The 17799-nt window shown below is 33.8% G+C and overlaps 2 protein-coding genes across 2 annotated transcripts; both read right to left on the bottom strand.

Moving 5' to 3' along the window:
- Positions 1-241: 241 nt before the first annotated feature.
- On the bottom strand, positions 242-14856 carry LOC125827467 (putative disease resistance protein RGA4). Its single transcript, XM_049506782.1, has 3 exons — positions 11186-14856; positions 10841-10922; positions 242-568 (listed from the first exon to the last, which is right to left on the bottom strand). The coding sequence occupies exons 1-3, from the start codon at positions 14854-14856 to the stop codon at positions 242-244; spliced, it is 4080 nt and encodes a 1359-aa protein (XP_049362739.1).
- Positions 14857-15802: 946 nt separating this feature from the next.
- On the bottom strand, positions 15803-17599 carry LOC125827466 (subtilisin-like protease SBT5.6). The gene is made up of 4 exons (XM_049506781.1): positions 17279-17599; positions 16868-17044; positions 16546-16657; positions 15803-16430 (listed from the first exon to the last, which is right to left on the bottom strand). Exons 1-4 carry the CDS (start codon positions 17565-17567, stop codon positions 15803-15805), a joined length of 1206 nt encoding a protein of 401 aa, XP_049362738.1. The 5' UTR covers positions 17568-17599.
- Between the last annotated feature and the right edge of the window lie 200 nt (positions 17600-17799).

The following is a 17799-nucleotide window of genomic DNA, read 5'->3' as shown; positions in this document are numbered from 1 at the left end:
ATTTTGATAACATATTGTAGTATATATTATCAAATACTTAAACAAAAAAAAAATATCCAAAAGTTAAACAGAAAAAATTTATCCAAAAGTTAAAAAAAATAATATGTAATTCTTAACCAGTGAAATTTGTCACTAATATTGACAGGAATAATTACATCGTCAACAGTGTCCCATGGAATGTTGGCAAGCAATTTGAAGCCTCTAATGCACTGTCCAACATTGTGGTTGGGGGAGATGGATCTCATGCCGCAATTTGACTCTCTCCACTGTTTCTCAATGTTATTGACCCACGACATAAACCAACAATCAACAGTGTTGTATGATAATGGACTTGAAGAGTAATTAGCCTTCTTTCACAGATAATACATAATGCTATTGACATGCTGTTACCAACAAAATTCGAATCTGAGTCGGAATCAGACTCTGGAGGGGTTTCAACAAGTTTTTTTCCCTTCCTCTGAGGATTGCTCAAGGGATCCCAGTCTATTGTAGTCCGAGGATCTGATGAAAAAGGAGCCTTGTCGCTAGAATAGGCTTGTTGAGATACTAGTTCAATACCTTCTTTAATCTGTAAGAGAACATGAGAAATAAGAAATCCATTATGAATTTGAAAGGAAATTCCTTCCAACATATAATGTCATTTAACATTAGACTTGCCCCAGCAGACTGGGTAATCAATTTTGATGTTGGACTAGATGAGAAAGAATGGAGAAAGTTTGATAGTGGGTTGTGGGTTGAGTCGTGTGGGAGTGAAGAAACGTGTGGGATGGTGGTGTGATCAATGATTGGGGATGGTAACGATAAACAAGGAAAAGAAATCCCTAAAATTGGGTAACTGAAAATTTTAGTTTTTTTAAAAAGGAAGTAAAATAAAATTAATGATCTATTATTAATTAATAATAAAAAACTATAAATAGATTAATAATTTATTAAATAAATATAATTTAATTTTAAAATAAAATTAAATTTAACTAATATGTCATAGCCCGTAAATAATCTGTTATAAGCAAGAAATTTTTAAAAGTAAATTTAAAACCCGTAATATTTACTCTTAAATATGTATATGGGGTGATTTTTCCATAAAAATATGATTCACCTAATTTTCTTACGTTTAAGTGGGTCATTCTCAATCCAATATTTGGCCTTATTCATTTCAATCAATTTACATATTGGTCAATATGTAGCCCAAATTAAGACTTTTTTAATTTGATACTTATATAATCATGATATAAAAAGTAATTTTAATAGGGTACTTAAAAAGTTATAAAAGAACAAATGAAGTAATTAAAACTTATAACAATTGAAAGAATTAAGTATTGACCTGCTATTTAATCAGACCAATCCAGTCAAAGTAACTCTTGAATGGGCTAATAACATGTCCATTAACTTAATTTATTTTAATTTATTTAAAGAATTAATTACAGAAATCCCATCTTTTAGTTTACTTATTATTATTATCCCCTATAAGCTCCAAAATTCCTCATTTTTCTCTTAAGTCAAAAATCGCGCATCAAATTAGTGTATTATGTATAAAATGTTGGCCATTAATGTATCTTGATTAACAAGGTGTAAAATTTTGTATCATCTATTAATGTATCTTACTTAACAAGGTGTTATATTTTGTATCATCTATTAACATGTGTGATTTAAGGGATTTGATTTTTTGGCCATTAATGTATCCGACCCTCTTTTTAATGTATCAGTGATTTTTTGGCCATTAATGTATCCGACCCTCTTTTTAATGTATCAGTGATCTTTTGGCCATTAATGTATCCGACCCTTTTTTAATGTATCAGTGTTTATATTATTGTATTCGTTTGAGAAATTTATGTAATTATAAACTTTTAAGGGATATATTATAATTTTATCTTAAAAGTATGTGATTTCTGTAATCTGCGCTTATTTAAATCTAGTTCAATATGTCCATTTGGCATGTGCAATTAAAATGTAATGAATATAATAACTATATATACAAAAGCTTGCACATAAATGGAAGAGAATTTATTACTACCACCAATAAAAAAAAAACTTCAACAAATCTAAAAAATATAAGTAGATAATAGTGTATAAAATTCCCATATGTTATCATTTATCTTCCCTAGGAGAACGTGTAAAGGTACCCTCATATGCAACTTATCCAATTATATCTTAAGTTTCACATGTTTTTTGTCAAATTATTTCCTAATTTTCCTTTAGGTGTAAACTTCCTACGTAATAATGGTATCTATGCAATCGATTTTATTTTTTTTAGTTTTCTATCCGGTGTTAGGCGCTCACATTGGAGCTCCAACTAAATTTGGATTGCGTACTGAAGGGTCCATTCAGAGGTGACACTCTCAACATGATTTTCTCCATATCCAAGGCTGTCACACCCCAAATCCGGATGTGATGGCACGTGTCCATTTCCCACCGGACACGTCAGCCTAACCCAACCACGACGATAGAGAAGTAGAAATACGAGAATAAAAGATAATAAATAAGCGGAAGACTTTAATTAAGACTCAACACTACCCAGAATTTGGTTGTCACATGTACAAACCTCTAAATATTGAATTCGAATAAAAATATACAAGTCTCAGAGTATAGTTCTCGAATAGAACAAAACTGAAAGTAAAGATAACTCAAGGGCACGTCTGGAATGAACCGCTACCTCTCGAGTATGTCCCGAAGCTCAATCTGCTAAAGAAAATACTAAGCCGAATCTGAGAGAGCTGTCAACCTACACAATTGTGTAGAAGCAAGGGTGAGTACCGAAAACCACAGGTACTCACAAGTAACTCTAAACTAAGCAAAACTAGCAGCTACAAACAACTCCTTTCAAACCCAATCGAACCACCGAAACTTCAATCTAGCAGCAAACCAACCAACCTATACTAAACAGATCATATTCAACAGCCAGAACCAACAGTATATCCTCATCAACCTCAGATCAACAAATAAGAGCAAGTAGATCAAATTCCACATAAGAAGGATAAACCGATACAATCCACACATCAAAGACAAAGATAAGGCAAATGCGATGTAAAATGCAATAATGATGTCATGTAGTCGTGATGCATGTCTGTCCTACGATACACATCTGTTGACGTAATCAGTCCACGCTGAATACTCAAATCAGAATCCATGGGGGCCAAACATGGATCATGTATCACCGCCGGAACCGGATCCCATCGGCATCCAAATCGCTAGCCGGAGCTAGTCCATCTCATATATCTCTAGCCGGAGCTAGTCTCAATTGTGTCTCATATCCATCCATCCTCATATCAATGTCTCAGAACTCATGCAAAAGATAGTTCACACATGGGATGAATAATGAATATGCACATGTCATCAATCACAATCATATCACGATTACATCATAGTATTACATATCACCTGTCTCAATCACAACCATATCACGACTACATCATAGTATTACACATCACCTGTCTCAATCACAACCATATCACGACCACATCATAGTATTACACATCACATGTCTCAATCACAACTATATCACGACCACATCATAGTATTACACATCACTTGTCTCAATCACAACCATATCACGACCACATCATAGCATTACACATCACCTGTCTCAATCACAACCATATCACGATCACATCATAGTATTACACATCACCTGTCTCAATCACGACCACATCATAGCATTACACATCACCTGCCTCAATCACAATGTCTGTATCAATCATAGCCTATTCATGCTCTTCTATCCCCTCAATATCAGTTATCACATGACTTATTCAACAAATTCAAGTCACATATAACACATTTAGCTCGTTTTATTCCCCATCTTTCATTTACAACAATTTCAATCAACAAATAAAATCCATCCTCAATCCCCATTACTCCCCAACACAATTAGGAAAGTAGTCATGCGTAGTCTAAGAGTTTTACAAAGTTTGAAAGCCACTTGCCTTAAAACGAACTCCAAAAGTTACTTGACTTGAGCCTTTCCTTTCCGAGTATAATCCGGATCACGATAATCTATTCAAACAATTATTCACAATCACAATTCAAGTCCAATGACACCAAAATTAAGAAATTTAAGGAAAAAGGGCAAAACGAACCAAAAGTCTCATACCGAAAAACGATACCCAAATCTGGAATTTTTTTTTATGTAAAATGATCCTTAAAGTATTTGGAAGCTAATGGTGAAAACCAATTTGAAAACGGAGTTGAAATCAATTCACAAACTCAATTTGAAGGAAAATTCACGTTCTTGAAAAAGCCTAAAATATTCGGATCCGAAACTCCGACTCGAAAATGAAATATCTCTTGAAAAAACATCTTACCCATGCTTAGATATGTTCAAATATGAAATTTCATCAAAAACGGAGTTAAGATCGACCTTGAAATTCTCGATTTATCAAACTTTAACTTTATCGGGAAAGTCCAAATTGTACGCGGTTAATATGATGAAAATAATCGATGAATCAATAATTTTATGTTAAAATCAGTTTACCCATAACATAAGGATCGTAAATATACCTTTTTCATCAAAAAGGGAGTCCAAATCGATAAAACCCCAATTTTTTCCAAGAGATTGACGGATAGGGAAAAAAAAACAGATAAAGAAATTATGAGAAAATGTCGAATTGAAGATTGAATACTAACCCTCATATTAATTCAAGAAGAAACCCGTAAGAATCACTCCATTCCGATCTCTAGAACTCCCGATATGCTCAAAATACCAAATGAACGCAGTCTGAGATTTTTATAACAATACATGGCTGTTATGCACCAGAAAAACAGCAGTTAATCCTTCACTAAAAAGGCCGTAATTTCCTCATACGATAGTGAAATGACCCGATTCTTTTTGTAAATGTCTTAAATAATGATACGGACCTGCTCGTTCAATCGGAGCTCAATTTCATGCTCGTTTGCCCAGTCAAATATCATTTCTACTCGGTAAACAATTATTTCTTATTTGCGATAAAAGTCCAATCTCGGGTTAGCGAAAATGCACCAAAATTTGCAGATAAGTCCTATAATTCATGCTCAAAATTTCAGAACCTTCGAAATAATTTTTTGACCTTTAAAACTAATAATGAACCCTTTAGTTGCCACAATTTGCTGAAATAGTGTCAAAGCATCCAAGAAGCTTAAAAGCTCACCCAAAACTCATTTGGCACTTTCCGAACACAAACCAAATATGCTACTAGCTTGAAAATGACATTTCGGACTCAATGAAATCGTCGGAATTTGAATTCGAGGTCTCCTTAAATCGGTATCCGATAAGGCGTCAATAAACTAACTTTAGGGTCAAAAACTCGAAACGCACTCGGGGCCTCTAAAAATTCAACCAAGACTCATTCTAGACTTAGAATCACCCCCTGAATCCAACGGTGCCCTCGGAATTCCATTTCGAGCACCGGAACCTCGTTTGTTGACCAAAGTCAACTCTTGATCAAAATTTCACAATTTTAGCAACTTAGGACCTCAAATCTTCGTTTTAACTCCAAATTCGACTCCGTAAATTCTCATAGACCCATTTCGACATTCTAAAACTGCTGGAATCGACGGAAATCCGATTCGAGTCTCGAAACTCCAAATGACTCGAAGTAGCACTTTTAACCAAACTTTAACTCTTAAAAACTCAACTTTTCATCAATTTTCCTTCAAACCAACTTCGAAAATACAACAATTAGGACTCGGGGCAATTATCGGGAGGGGTAAAACGGTCATTTTATGAAAATTTCCAAAAATGACCTTTAGGGTCATTACAAATGCTCAAACCCGAGACCTCTGGTTAAGGGTGAAACACTCACACCAGTGCAATAAAGTTGAAGACGTCTAAAATAAACTTCTACGTCTTATCATGTACTGTCTACTTTTAACTGTCGTGATTTTCTTTTTTAGAATCAAACGATAAAAACTTTGATTGACATTTTACGATGTATTTTTTCATCATATTGATATGCAAAAAATTGCAATTTATAGTACTTTTCATATAGTTTTTGAATATCTATTTTTTTGTTCAAAATATTGAATTAATAATGTAATCTAATTTAACTTTTGAAAAACACAATATGACAATTAAAAGTGGACGGATGGAGTATCAAATATGAATTCTTTCAAGGAAAAAATATTTTTCTTCTTATTCACCTTTGTACTTTTGGAATCCATTTCGTACTTTCTACACAAGTGTATACACAGTATACTATCATTTGTTTGCTTTAAACTCATATACACCGTGATTCTCTCTAACTAGTAACAAGGGCTCACCATAAAATATATTCAATTGTTTAATTTTAAGCTCATATGGTTATATTCAGTAGAATTTCCAAACTGGTCAAATTTTGTAAAATAAAGAAGGAAGAATTTAATTAGGAAAATCAAAGATGAATATTTCAAAATCCATTTGTTCTTTTCTTGTTACTTCTTCCGTTCTAATTTGTGGCACCATCTGACTTGATATAAAATTTAAAGATTTTTAAAAAAAAATTTGTGGTCTAAAATAAATCTTAGATATTTTTGTGATTATAAATAAATCATTTCATTAAGGGTAAAAGAAGAATTTTAAAGTTACATTTTTTCTAATTATTAAAAAGTGATATTTCTTTTTTAGGAAAGACTAAAAAGAAAAAATATATCACATAAATTGGAATATATAGAATTTGAGAATATGCTTAACAAGGAATTCGGGGAAATTAACTAATTCTCTTTCAATTTGCTTTGATCAGTATAGTCTTAGGAGTTTCCATCGCAGCTAACCAAAAAAAAGAAAAAGGGTCAAAATTGTTTTTAACTATGTGAAATAGACTATTTATATCCTTTATTATATTTTGGGATAAAAAATACCTTCATCGTTATCCTAAAAGACCACATATATCCTCAAGAGCTAATAATCTAAATTTTTAGTGACGTGACAAGTCAAGTGGAACTACTCCCTCCACCAAGCTTTGTCAACTAGGATTCACTATCAAAAAGTACACCTTTAGTGGCGATAAAAGTAGCCACAAAAGCCCAGAATATCACTAGTAAAGATTTTCGTTGATTTTAGCGTTAGATTATGATTTTATGTTTTTTTTCTTCATTGTTTTTAAAAAAATTACATATGACATTGATCAAGGAGGAGTTTGAAGATATCATATGTTTTATTTTTATGTCATACGTAAATGCATAAACTGTACAATAATGCATTGCGTAGTAGAAAATTTGAGTCGAGAAGTAATTTTGGTGTTGTTCGTAATAACATTGGATGTTTTTTAATATTGATAGTACATGCTATTGATTTTAGAAGATTAGGTTGTAACCGAAAATCAATTATCATATTTTTTTGTTGAAAAAATTGATTTTACTGGAGAATGACTATTGCAACTTTAGTCACCGCTAAAAATCACTCAAAACTTTTAGTGGCAATATTTTGGGAATTTTTGCCGACTTTTATCACCGCTAAAGATTTAGTTTTTTATGGGGAATACTAGTTGGCAACGCTTAGGTGGAGGGATTAGTCTCATGTGGCTTGCCCGTCACTAAAAATTTAGGTTGTTAACTCTTAAGGGTATTTGTGTTCTCTTAGGATAACGGTGGAGACATTTTTGATCCAAAAATGTAACGAATGGTATAAATGATCTATTTTACATAGTTCAAGAGTAATTTTAATCATTTTCCGAAAAAAGAAATTAAGACTGGAAACCATGTTTGATCTTTCAATTTGCCCAAGAATCAAAATTCAGGTGAAAGGAATGTCCAAATACAAATTCAATTTTTCAACTTTTAATTTATTATCTATGACAAAATGGAAAAGCGAATTCAGGTAAAGCATGAGTCTTTTTTTTTGCAAAATTTAAATGATGGATCTTTTTAACAAAATATAAACTTATGAATCAAGTTTTACATTTAAAAAAAATGGAAAATCACAATATGAGATTTGAAATCCTACTCTTTGAAAAAATTGGTATATGAAATTAATGTTGAAATTTTATGCAATTTTTATAGAAAAGACTAGTAATTTCAAATTAAAATTTGAAAATGAGTCTCAAATAGTCAAATTCTGTGGTCAAATGCCTAGAAAATAGAGTAGACAAAACTAGATGCATATGATCTTTACCAAGAACTCAGCAAAAATGAATGTGGACGTCTTTTCAGCTTTCATTTCACGTATATATAATAAAATAATAACATGATTTTACACTTACATTAGTCAAGAATAGATAAAAACATTTTTCAAAAATCAAATATGAGTTCTTTTAAGCACAAAATTCTTTACTTCTCATTCATCTTTTTACTTAATCTTGTTACTATAAAGAGTTCTCCGTTGCCTACAAAACTCAATCTTATTGGTGGACGCCTAGATTTGAAGTCCATATCAACAACACCCTCCCTACTAATTCAAATCCTCTAAAACTTCGTTGTAAATCTGCAGATGATGATCTTGGTGATAGAGTGCTCTATACAAATCAAGAGATGGAATTTCATTTTAATGAACATTTTTTGGGCGGAACATTATACTTTTGTCATTTTTATTGGGACTCTAAAAATACGAGTCATGATATTTTTAATGATAAAATAGCTGATAAATGTGGTTTGGAAAGTAAGAGTTATTCATTTACTTTTATCTATGGATGCTATTGGAAGATACAAGAGGATGGCTTTTATTTTAACTCTCAGGAATTACCACAACCTGATAAACAATATTCAAAAATATATGGGTGGTGATGACAAGTAAAATGTAGTGCATCATCTACTTCAATATCGATACACAAATAAATGCAAGAAAGAAGTGAAATGATTTGCGATACTATTTCTCGATTCCTTTTTGACTATATAATTACCTTTGTTTTAAATTTAGCGATACTTCAAAATTATGATAGCTCCGCCTTCTCTCTAATATATTTATTTTATTTTATACTCGAAGATTTCATAGCTTAGTAGCAAATGTCTCATATATATAAGTGGGAAAATGAAAAAAGAAAGTTTTACGTGTGTCAAGAAACTTTATCTAGTACAACAATAAAGTCATAATGTTTTTTTGTCAATATGTAGCGATAACTGAATTTTTCCTACTATGACAAATGGACAATAGAGTCATTTGAATAGGTAGATTGAGATTGACCAATCTTAAATATGTCATTACAAATTGACAATATTAGAGTTTGTAATATATATATATATATATATATATATATATATATATATGAAGTGACTGTCATATAACGGAAGACGTTAAATATCAAAAGTCTTGGTATTTAAAACTTAGAATTTAGATGAATATGTTTGTTAAAAAAAAAGATGGACATTCAAAATAGTCATTATGCGACAGGCAAAACAGAATCATTTGACAGTATCAATAGGTTCAACAAGATCCAATAAAACCAAAAAGAAGGTATGAATTATCAAGTGTTGTTGGATAGGTTTGAAGAAGAAGACAAGAGAAAATTACTTCAAGTTACTTTTGATGGATAATCAATCTTTTTTAATGCATGCTTTTGTAATAGAAAATTTGAGGTTGATAACTCAACTTTCTTGTTGATTGACATATTTTTACATTATTTAAGCATCCTTATTTGTAATATCATCATTGAGTGTATTACAAACTCTGTGGTGATCAGAAAATACTTAGTTCTATCTAGTTCTTATTTTCTTCATGCTTGTTAGGTAGCAGAAGTAAGGTATTTTATTAGGATTAGTAAGGTAAGACATAATCCCCCTTACTTGTACTTATCCCTATTGATATTTTTTTTATGTTTTAAAAAAAAAAGTTAAACTTCAAAAAAAAAAAAAAAAGTCTTTATTCCAAGTTCTAATTCTATAATTTTTATGCAAATTTTACAGAAAAATATCAATTTCAAATAAAAACTTGAAATTGAGTCTCAAATCCTATGATCAAACATAGTAAATGGAGTAGACAAAATTAGATTTATGTGATTTTACCAAATTCATCAGCAAAAATTAATGTGGTCGGATTTTGAGTTTTCTTTTTCAGGGTATATATAATTAGTCAATAAGAAGATACAATCATTTCAAGAATCAAATATGAATTCTTTCAAGAACAAAATTCTTTTTTTTCTCATTCATCTTTGTACTTGATTTTGTTACTATAAAAATTCTTCGTTGACTTCGACACTTGGATCTTATTGGTGGACACCTAGATTTGAAGTCCATATTATCAACACCATTCCAACTAATTCTAATTCTCTAAAATTTTATTATAAATTTGTAGACGATGATTTTGGTAATAAAGTACTCCACCCAAATGAAGAGTTCAAATTTCATATAAATGAACATCTTTTTGGCGGAACATTATACTTCTGCCATTTTTATTGGAACTCTTATGATACGAGTCATGGTATTTTTATTGATAAAATAGCTGATAAATGCGGTCTAGGAAGAAAGAGTTATTTGGTTTCTTTTATGCATAGATGCTATTGGAACTTTGAAGGTACAAGAGGATGGCTTCTATTTCAACTCCCAGGAATTACCAAGACCTAATGCACAATATGAAAAGTTATATGAGTGGTGGCAAAAATAAAATGTAGTGCATCTAGTTCGACATCGATTCAGAAATAAATGCAAGAAAAAAGTGAAAAGACTTGCTATACTATTTCTCGATTCCTTTTTATCTGTATAAATCACCTTTGAATAAATTTAGCAAGATTCAATATGTGGATTTTATTGTTCAAAGAGTTCATAGTTTAGTAGCAAATGTCACATATACAAGGGGGAAAATGACAGAAAATTTTACATGTGGTCAAGGAACTTTATCTAGTACAAAAACTTAAATGGAGAATAAAAAGGCAAACATGGCCATGCAAAGACAGAGGATAGACCTGTGTAGATTCTCATCGAGCACCCTAGACGCGTTGAGTTTTTTGATGTTTCATATGTAGACTTCAGTTCCCGGAAAAGGTTTTTCAGTGCCCAAACAAGGCCGGAACGGGGATGACCTCTTTGCCCTTGTAGTAAAACTTAATCTGCAAAAGGAAATAAACTTTAGAGCAAATGAGTTATTGTTGAGAGCACCAGTTGAATTACTTATTGTCAGTGTGCATAAATATAACTTCAAAAAACAAGTAAATTTTCTCATTTCTGAACTAGAGACTTACTTAAGTCCTGAATTGTCGTCCCACCTAGTTCAATATATGGAATATGGCAAATGTTGGACCATTGGGAGTTTGTGCCATTTTTATTGCTGCAACTTTTTTCTAACTGTGGGCAGCCTCTAATTCTAAGGTACCGTAATTTGGTGAGGCGTAGCATGGCATCTCTGGATGGCAGATGCTGTAGTTTTCTGCAGAACCATAAAGTTAACTCTTGCAAAGAAACAAGGTTGACAAGCCCATCCAACAGAGCTTCTAATGATGGACAATCACGGATCTCCAGATGTCGTAATTTGGGCATGGCATCTAAGAAGTCCAGATGTTGTAGTCGTCTGCACCTCACTAGCTCTAATGTTTCAAGAGAAGTAAGATTTCCAAATCTATCAGGAAGAGTTTTGATTCCAAAATCATTTATTCCGATCTCTGTTAGGGAAGAAAGTTGCATAAGCTGATAGGGCAGAGAATCCCATTGCCTATTCCCATACACCTCTAATTTAGGAAGGGACGATAGCTGCTGAATGCCACTAAATATCAATTGGAATGCCTCAAAATCCATCATCTCTGAGAAAGGTCCAATGCACAATTCCTGTAATCCAGTGAGACGGTGAAGGCCCCGTGCAGGTACACTATCCAATTTGAGGCATTTTGATATATTCAAATATGAAAGAGAAGGCATTTCCCACACATGTAAAGGGAAGGAAACTAAGTTGTTACATTTGTTGACCTTCAAAGATTCCAAAGACCGACAACGCTCTAGCATTTCACTTGGTAAACTGGTTAAGCCATCACAATTGGATAACTCAAGACTTCGGAGCGAAGTAAAATGATTCTCTCCACTGGGAACAGGAAAGGAACTGAAATTGTTGCAGCGCTCAATCCTTAAGCTCTTAAGAGAACGGAGGTTGTATAAACTTTGTGGCAATTCACGAAACTCTCTGCAATTTAAGACCCGTAGATGTTCAAGAGAAACATTGTTATGTAGCATCTCATCTGGAAAACAAGTGAGCTCTTTCACATCATCCACAATAAGATCTACGAGAGATGTCAAGTTGCTGCACAAGTTCAACAACGGCATTTCACTGTTAACTCTTTCAATCGCTACTTCATGCAGGATTTCAAATTGATTTGGAGTACTTTTTAACAGTGGACAGCTACTAATCCTCAACTTCTCCAGCGCAGGAAATATTCTTACTCCAACTCCGTCTCTACCATGATTTCCTGTTGGTAACAATTGCACTTCCTTCCATTCAGTAAGGCTACTCATATTCCTCAACACTAGTTCTTTGAGTAACGGGAACACTTGGATATTGGTGTTATTGTTGCTCGATCCATTATTGTTAACTTCAACACCATAAAATGTAGGTCCAATACATTCCAACTCATGGAATCCTATCAGCTCAAGATGCTGAAGGAGTTTGAGTTGGCCAAGCGATGGAATTTCCTTGCACCTTTTGCATCCACTTAATTTCAACTTGACCAAATTTGTTAGAGATTCTTCACTGAACCATGATGGAAATCTAGTCCCCAAATAATTCACCACCACTAAGGTTTTCAAGTTAGGATGCGGTTGAAGGCCATCCAAAACATATTCATCATTGATCTCACGGTCTTCTGATTCATCATCGGACCATAAATATGCCAGCTTGCATATATTTGGTTTCTCCTGTAGATATGCTCTTCCAGCTTCTTTTCTATTACGGACCAGTTGCAGATTGTTGATCATCAATTCACCTCTTAGGTTTTTCAAATGACCTAATTCTTCTATTCGACGACCTTTCTCTAAACCGACCTTGAAAAACTGCAGGGTTTGAAGACAAGTCAATTGTCGCATGTTAAGTGGCATCTGAAAATGCTCATTAATAATACACCATGATCTCCAAGTAGGATAATTGGATCTGTAATATATGTGTTTCAAACTTATCATATTTCCCATCTTATCTGGAAACTCCATGAGTGAACAACAGTAATTGACTCTAAATGTTTGCAAATTGTAGAGCTTGCAAATGGAGTTGGGCAAGGCTTTGATGTTTGTGTTTGAGAGATCAAGATATCTCAAGTATATTAGCTTGCCGATTGAGGCTGACAACTCCTCAATGCCTGAACTGGACAAATTTAAAACTCTCAAGAACTGAAAGCTCAGCAGCATATCATTAGATATATGATTGCTTCTCGAGAACAATGTGCTCAATCGTCCTGGCTCAATTATCTTATCTATTTGATCACTTGGTGAGTCCCATCCAAAGTATCGAACTTGAGAAAGATTTTCTCCTCCAACGCTCTTGGAATCAAAAAGTTTAGATTTGAATATATCTGCAGCCAAATCATGCACAAGATCATGCATCTTATAGTGTGTTATATTGTTGTGCTCATCTAGATTAACATCTTGCAGCAATGAATTTTGCAACAAAAGCTGAAAAAACTTGTTCCCAACGTCTTCCATCACAGGGGTCTCTTGACATGGACGAAGAAACCCTTCTGCCATCCAGAGTTGGATTAGTTGGTCTTTTTCAAACTTAAAATCTTTTGGAAACATTGCAAAGTAAGCAAAACATTTTTTCAGATGTGGGGATGGTAGATAATCATAGCTGAGTTTTAGAATTTTCATTATCCTATTTTCCCCATTATCACCTTCACCTACAACAAGGGGATTGCAATCAAGAATTGCCTGCCATTCATGTCTTTCCTTGTTGCGTAAAAGGCCTCCCAACACACTTACAGCCAATGGTAGACCTTGACATATTTCAACAATCCTGCTTTCCATGTTCACCATTTCTTCTGGAACCTCCCCATCAACAAATGCTCTTTGTTTGAAAATGGACCAACAATGATCTTTTGTTAACTTTCCCAACATACGAATATCTACCGCTACAGTGGATGCCACTTGTTTCATGCGAGTAGTCACGAGAATGCAATTTCCTCTAGAAGTGTTTACTCCTCTCAAGCTATCCACGAACTCATCCCATATCGGAAGGTCAACACGCCACAAATCATCTAAGACAAGCAAATACCTTTTTCCACCTAGTTCATCTCGGAGTTTCTTGACTATTATATCCCTGGTCTGGACCTCAAGTTTCCTCTCTGTCAATGATTGGAGGATCTGTTCAAGAAAGCTCTTGGTCTCTGACATTTCAGGTAGACACAACCACACTCTCTTCTCAAAATGTTTTTCGATCTCTTCATCATTGAAAATTCTCTTAGCTACAGTAGTTTTCCCTAAACCTCCCATCCCCACTACGGGAATGGTGCACAGAACAACTTCGTCTCTCATGTTCAACATCTTCTCCTTTATTTCAGCAACATCGTTGTCTCTACCAACGACATCCGAAGCAACTACTAAGGAATCTGTTTCTCGAAACGGTAGTATTTGCTGAGACGAAACAATTAGTGATTGGAGACCGAGGTCTTTGGCTAACTGATTGATAACCCTCAACTCTTCATTGATGTTTTTGATTTTTCGAGACATTTTACTCTTAAAAGCTGTATGAGAAATGAAATCACTGACCTTTCTCATAGGGCTATTTCGGATCTGCATCACTTGTGCTTTGAGAGATTCATATGTGAATTCGTCGAACACATTTTCAGCACTTTCAGCAACTCTTTCAAGCATTTTCAGCCATTTTTCTACAGCGTGATCGTCAACTTGTCGTCTTTCAGCATCATTAATGAAAGCTTGAATGATGGATACATTTTGTGTGAGCATTCTGAGATGTTTGTTGCAGTCCCTTGAGCTACTGACTTTCTCAATAGTGAGAGAAAGCAGTTTCTCAAGCACAACTTGAACTGTAGCACCAATTACTGGATCTGCCATTGTTGGGTTTGCTTCTACGCTCAGTCGTCTTCTTCCTTCTTTACCAAAGTCAAAATTTCTCTCTTTCTTTTTCTTTATTTTGTTATCCTTCGATACAATATCAATTTGTTCAAGTGGTATGAAATATCTCGTTAATTAATTTTGAAATTTGATGAAAACTCTCTTTGGTTCAAAAAGTCAAAGTCTTTCTTTTAATTCCACAATATGAAAAATAGAAACTACTCTATTTCTTCGAGAAAATGCTATAAATAATCTCTTATTTACAGATTTTAAATGGTTTCTAATTAAAAATTTATCCATTTTATATATATTCTTTAAATATTCAATTATCTAATTTACATCGATGCTTAATTCACACCGCATTTCAAATTGATTCGAAATACTTTTCCAAAGTATTGTGACCTTTCTGAAAGACTGTTTTCTTTCTGAAAGGTTGTCTTCTTTCCAAAGGGTTGTGACCTTTACCCTTTGTTGGCTATAAATAGAGAGGTTTTCTCTCATTTTTCTGCATCGAATTCTTCCCTTCTTTTGCATACATTTCTTACAAAACAAAATCGATCGATCGTGTCTGTGTGTGTGATTCGTTGCTGTCATTTTGAATTCGTTGAAATTATCGAAGTTTGAGGTACCGCTACTTCTCTTAATGGTTAATCCATTTTATCTTGGAAGGAATTAATCTGCAACCTCGGATGCTTGAGAGGATTAAATTTCTTAAGGACACACAGTGGGTTCTGTGGACTCGGATAGTTCTTTGTGTTTTTCTTTTCATTTTTTCTTATTTCTGGTTTGCTAATCTGAATACAGGAAATAACATATGTTTTGTCTAACATCTTGTATATTTTTCTCACTATGTGAGCTATTTGTGTAACAGTAGAGTATATATGAGCATGTTTCATAATGAGGGTATATTAACTCTAAGTAACAAAGTTGAGACTTGAGAGGTATATCATGCCTTTTTCCCTTTATTTAAACTCGGATGATTTACAAGTGAATCTGAATATGTTCTTACCTCGACGATGATTCCATTTCCGAGCATAATTGGAGATGAAAAAACTCGATCGATACTACTAGCACCAACTGTGATAATCCATGGTGCTACATTTTCAACAGTAGATGGTGTTGGGCCACTATTGCCAGCACTACAAGCTACTACAATATTTCTCTTCACAGCATTCAAAGATCCAATTGCAATAGAATTCTGTGTGTAATATGTTTTTATAGGTAGAGACCCTAGAGAAATACTAAGTACATGAACTCCATTAGCTATGGCATCATCAAAAGCAGTAAGAATGTCATCTGGAAGGCATGCAGTTCCCTGAGCTGAGGTCTTATTTGGAACTGGCCAACATACTTTATAGATTGCGAGACGAACATTTGGTGCACCTCCAGTAGCTGTACCCTTTGCAAATCCACCAATTGCTGATGCATTTGCAACTCTTCGACCACCCACTGTGGCTGCAACGTGAGTACCATGACCGTTTACATCTCTAGGTGATCGAAAGTCCCTTGTCTTGTTAAGAGGACCATAGTGTGCTTCGTAACCTTTTAAATAGTATTGTGCTCCAATTAATTTCCTTTCAAAACACAACAACAACAACAGAAAAGAACATAAGTGTTACCTTGTTGACTGTCAGTATATATAAGTTAAATTGAAAGCAAAAATAAGGGATGAAATTAAATCATTTCAACCTGTTGCAATGAGAGGCGTTGAAGGCAACACCTTCTTGGCAAGTTCCATTCCATGACTTTGGAACTGGCCCCATTCCTTTATCATTGAAACTTGAAGATTCTGGCCACACCCCTGTAAAAAAAAAAGATGAAGAGTAAGAGTGTAACTGACTTTTCGAAACAAGTTCAGGGAGGATTTATGTCTTTTCCCACTGAATAATACCATACATAATACACGGACTATTTCTCCTGATTCACCCTACCAAACGACCCCCTAAAATGGGACAGAGGGAGTATATTAAAATGTTTTTTAAAAAAAAAACAAAAAGAGAAAAGCTCTTACCAGTGTCTATAACCCCAACAATGATATCTTCTCCATAATTTCCATTTTGTGGCAATTCTTCTCCAGCATTTATCAGTGAAGTTCCTTCCAGTAAGCTCACAAAGTCCCATGATCTTGTAGTATGAGGCTTTATTGTATTAGGATCACTGTGAAATACTGATATTACCCCTTCCATCCCTGTTTTTTAAAAATAAAAATTACACTGATCAGAAACAAAAGGAAGTAACCAACACAACGACTTGAGACGTAATATAATTAAGCAATTCACTGCCACACAGAAAGTAAAAAAATTACGTGTTTGATCATAAAAAGAATCAGGCTCACACGTGATCGCATGTTAAGACATAATATAATTAAGTTACATCAGTTTGCTGTCTCAAACAACTTAAACTATAACTTCATATGTCATACCTGATATCATCTCAGCTTCTTGTGGTGTTAACAAAGCGGAAAAGCCATTGATGACGTTCTTATAGCTTTGAACAAGCGATGTTCTAACATCTTCTTTAGAAGTAGTACCCTTGACAGAATGAAGAAATGAACAGTGGTGATCTTCTATTTCTTTCGAAGTCTCGTCTCCATTGTGCTCTCCAAGGTACACTATATATACCTTTGTTTCTTCAGTACATGAAACAAAGTCACCAAGGCTCATAATTAGGAAGAGGGAAAAGAGAAATACAGTTATAAGATAGTTCTTCATTTTGGATGACTTGTATTATATTGATTTGTTTTCTGTCAGTATGAAGGGTTTTATAGTGATACGATACTCATACGTACAATAAATAATAGTATCTTGGAAAATTGTTAGAAGTGGATGCAGGAAATTTCTAATTTACTAGAATCCAACTTCTATGAAATACAAAATTAGTCTACTCTTTCACGGGACCACTGAATGATCAGTGTCTGGAAATTTGATGGAACCTCACGTAGTC

Source organism: Solanum verrucosum, unplaced genomic scaffold, assembly GCF_900185275.1.
Source record: "Solanum verrucosum unplaced genomic scaffold, falcon-dt-bn FXZP01000138.1, whole genome shotgun sequence".
Lineage (NCBI taxonomy): Eukaryota > Viridiplantae > Streptophyta > Magnoliopsida > Solanales > Solanaceae > Solanum > Solanum verrucosum.
Note: the sequence above shows the minus strand (reverse complement) of the source record. Positions and strands in the feature narration are given on the sequence as shown.

What these genes read in the sequence shown, in the direction of transcription:
- LOC125827467 (XM_049506782.1), bottom strand. Translation starts at nt 14,856, where the DNA reads ATGGCAGATCCAGTAATTGGTGCTACAGTTCAAGTTGTGCTTGAGAAA. An exon ending in CTACGCCTCACCAAATTACG is followed by an intron (nt 10,923 to 11,185) that starts GTACCTTAGAAT and finishes TTCCTTTTGCAG; the next exon opens with ATTAAGTTTTACTACAAGGG. An exon ending in AACCTTTTCCGGGAACTGAA is followed by an intron (nt 569 to 10,840) that starts GTCTACATATGA and finishes GTTCTCTTACAG; the next exon opens with ATTAAAGAAGGTATTGAACT.
- LOC125827466 (XM_049506781.1), bottom strand. Translation starts at nt 17,567, where the DNA reads ATGAAGAACTATCTTATAACTGTATTTCTCTTTTCCCTCTTCCTAATT. An exon ending in AGAAGCTGAGATGATATCAG is followed by an intron (nt 17,045 to 17,278) that starts GTATGACATATG and finishes TTTAAAAAACAG; the next exon opens with GGATGGAAGGGGTAATATCA. An exon ending in TGTTGGGGTTATAGACACTG is followed by an intron (nt 16,658 to 16,867) that starts GTAAGAGCTTTT and finishes TTTTTTTTACAG; the next exon opens with GGGTGTGGCCAGAATCTTCA.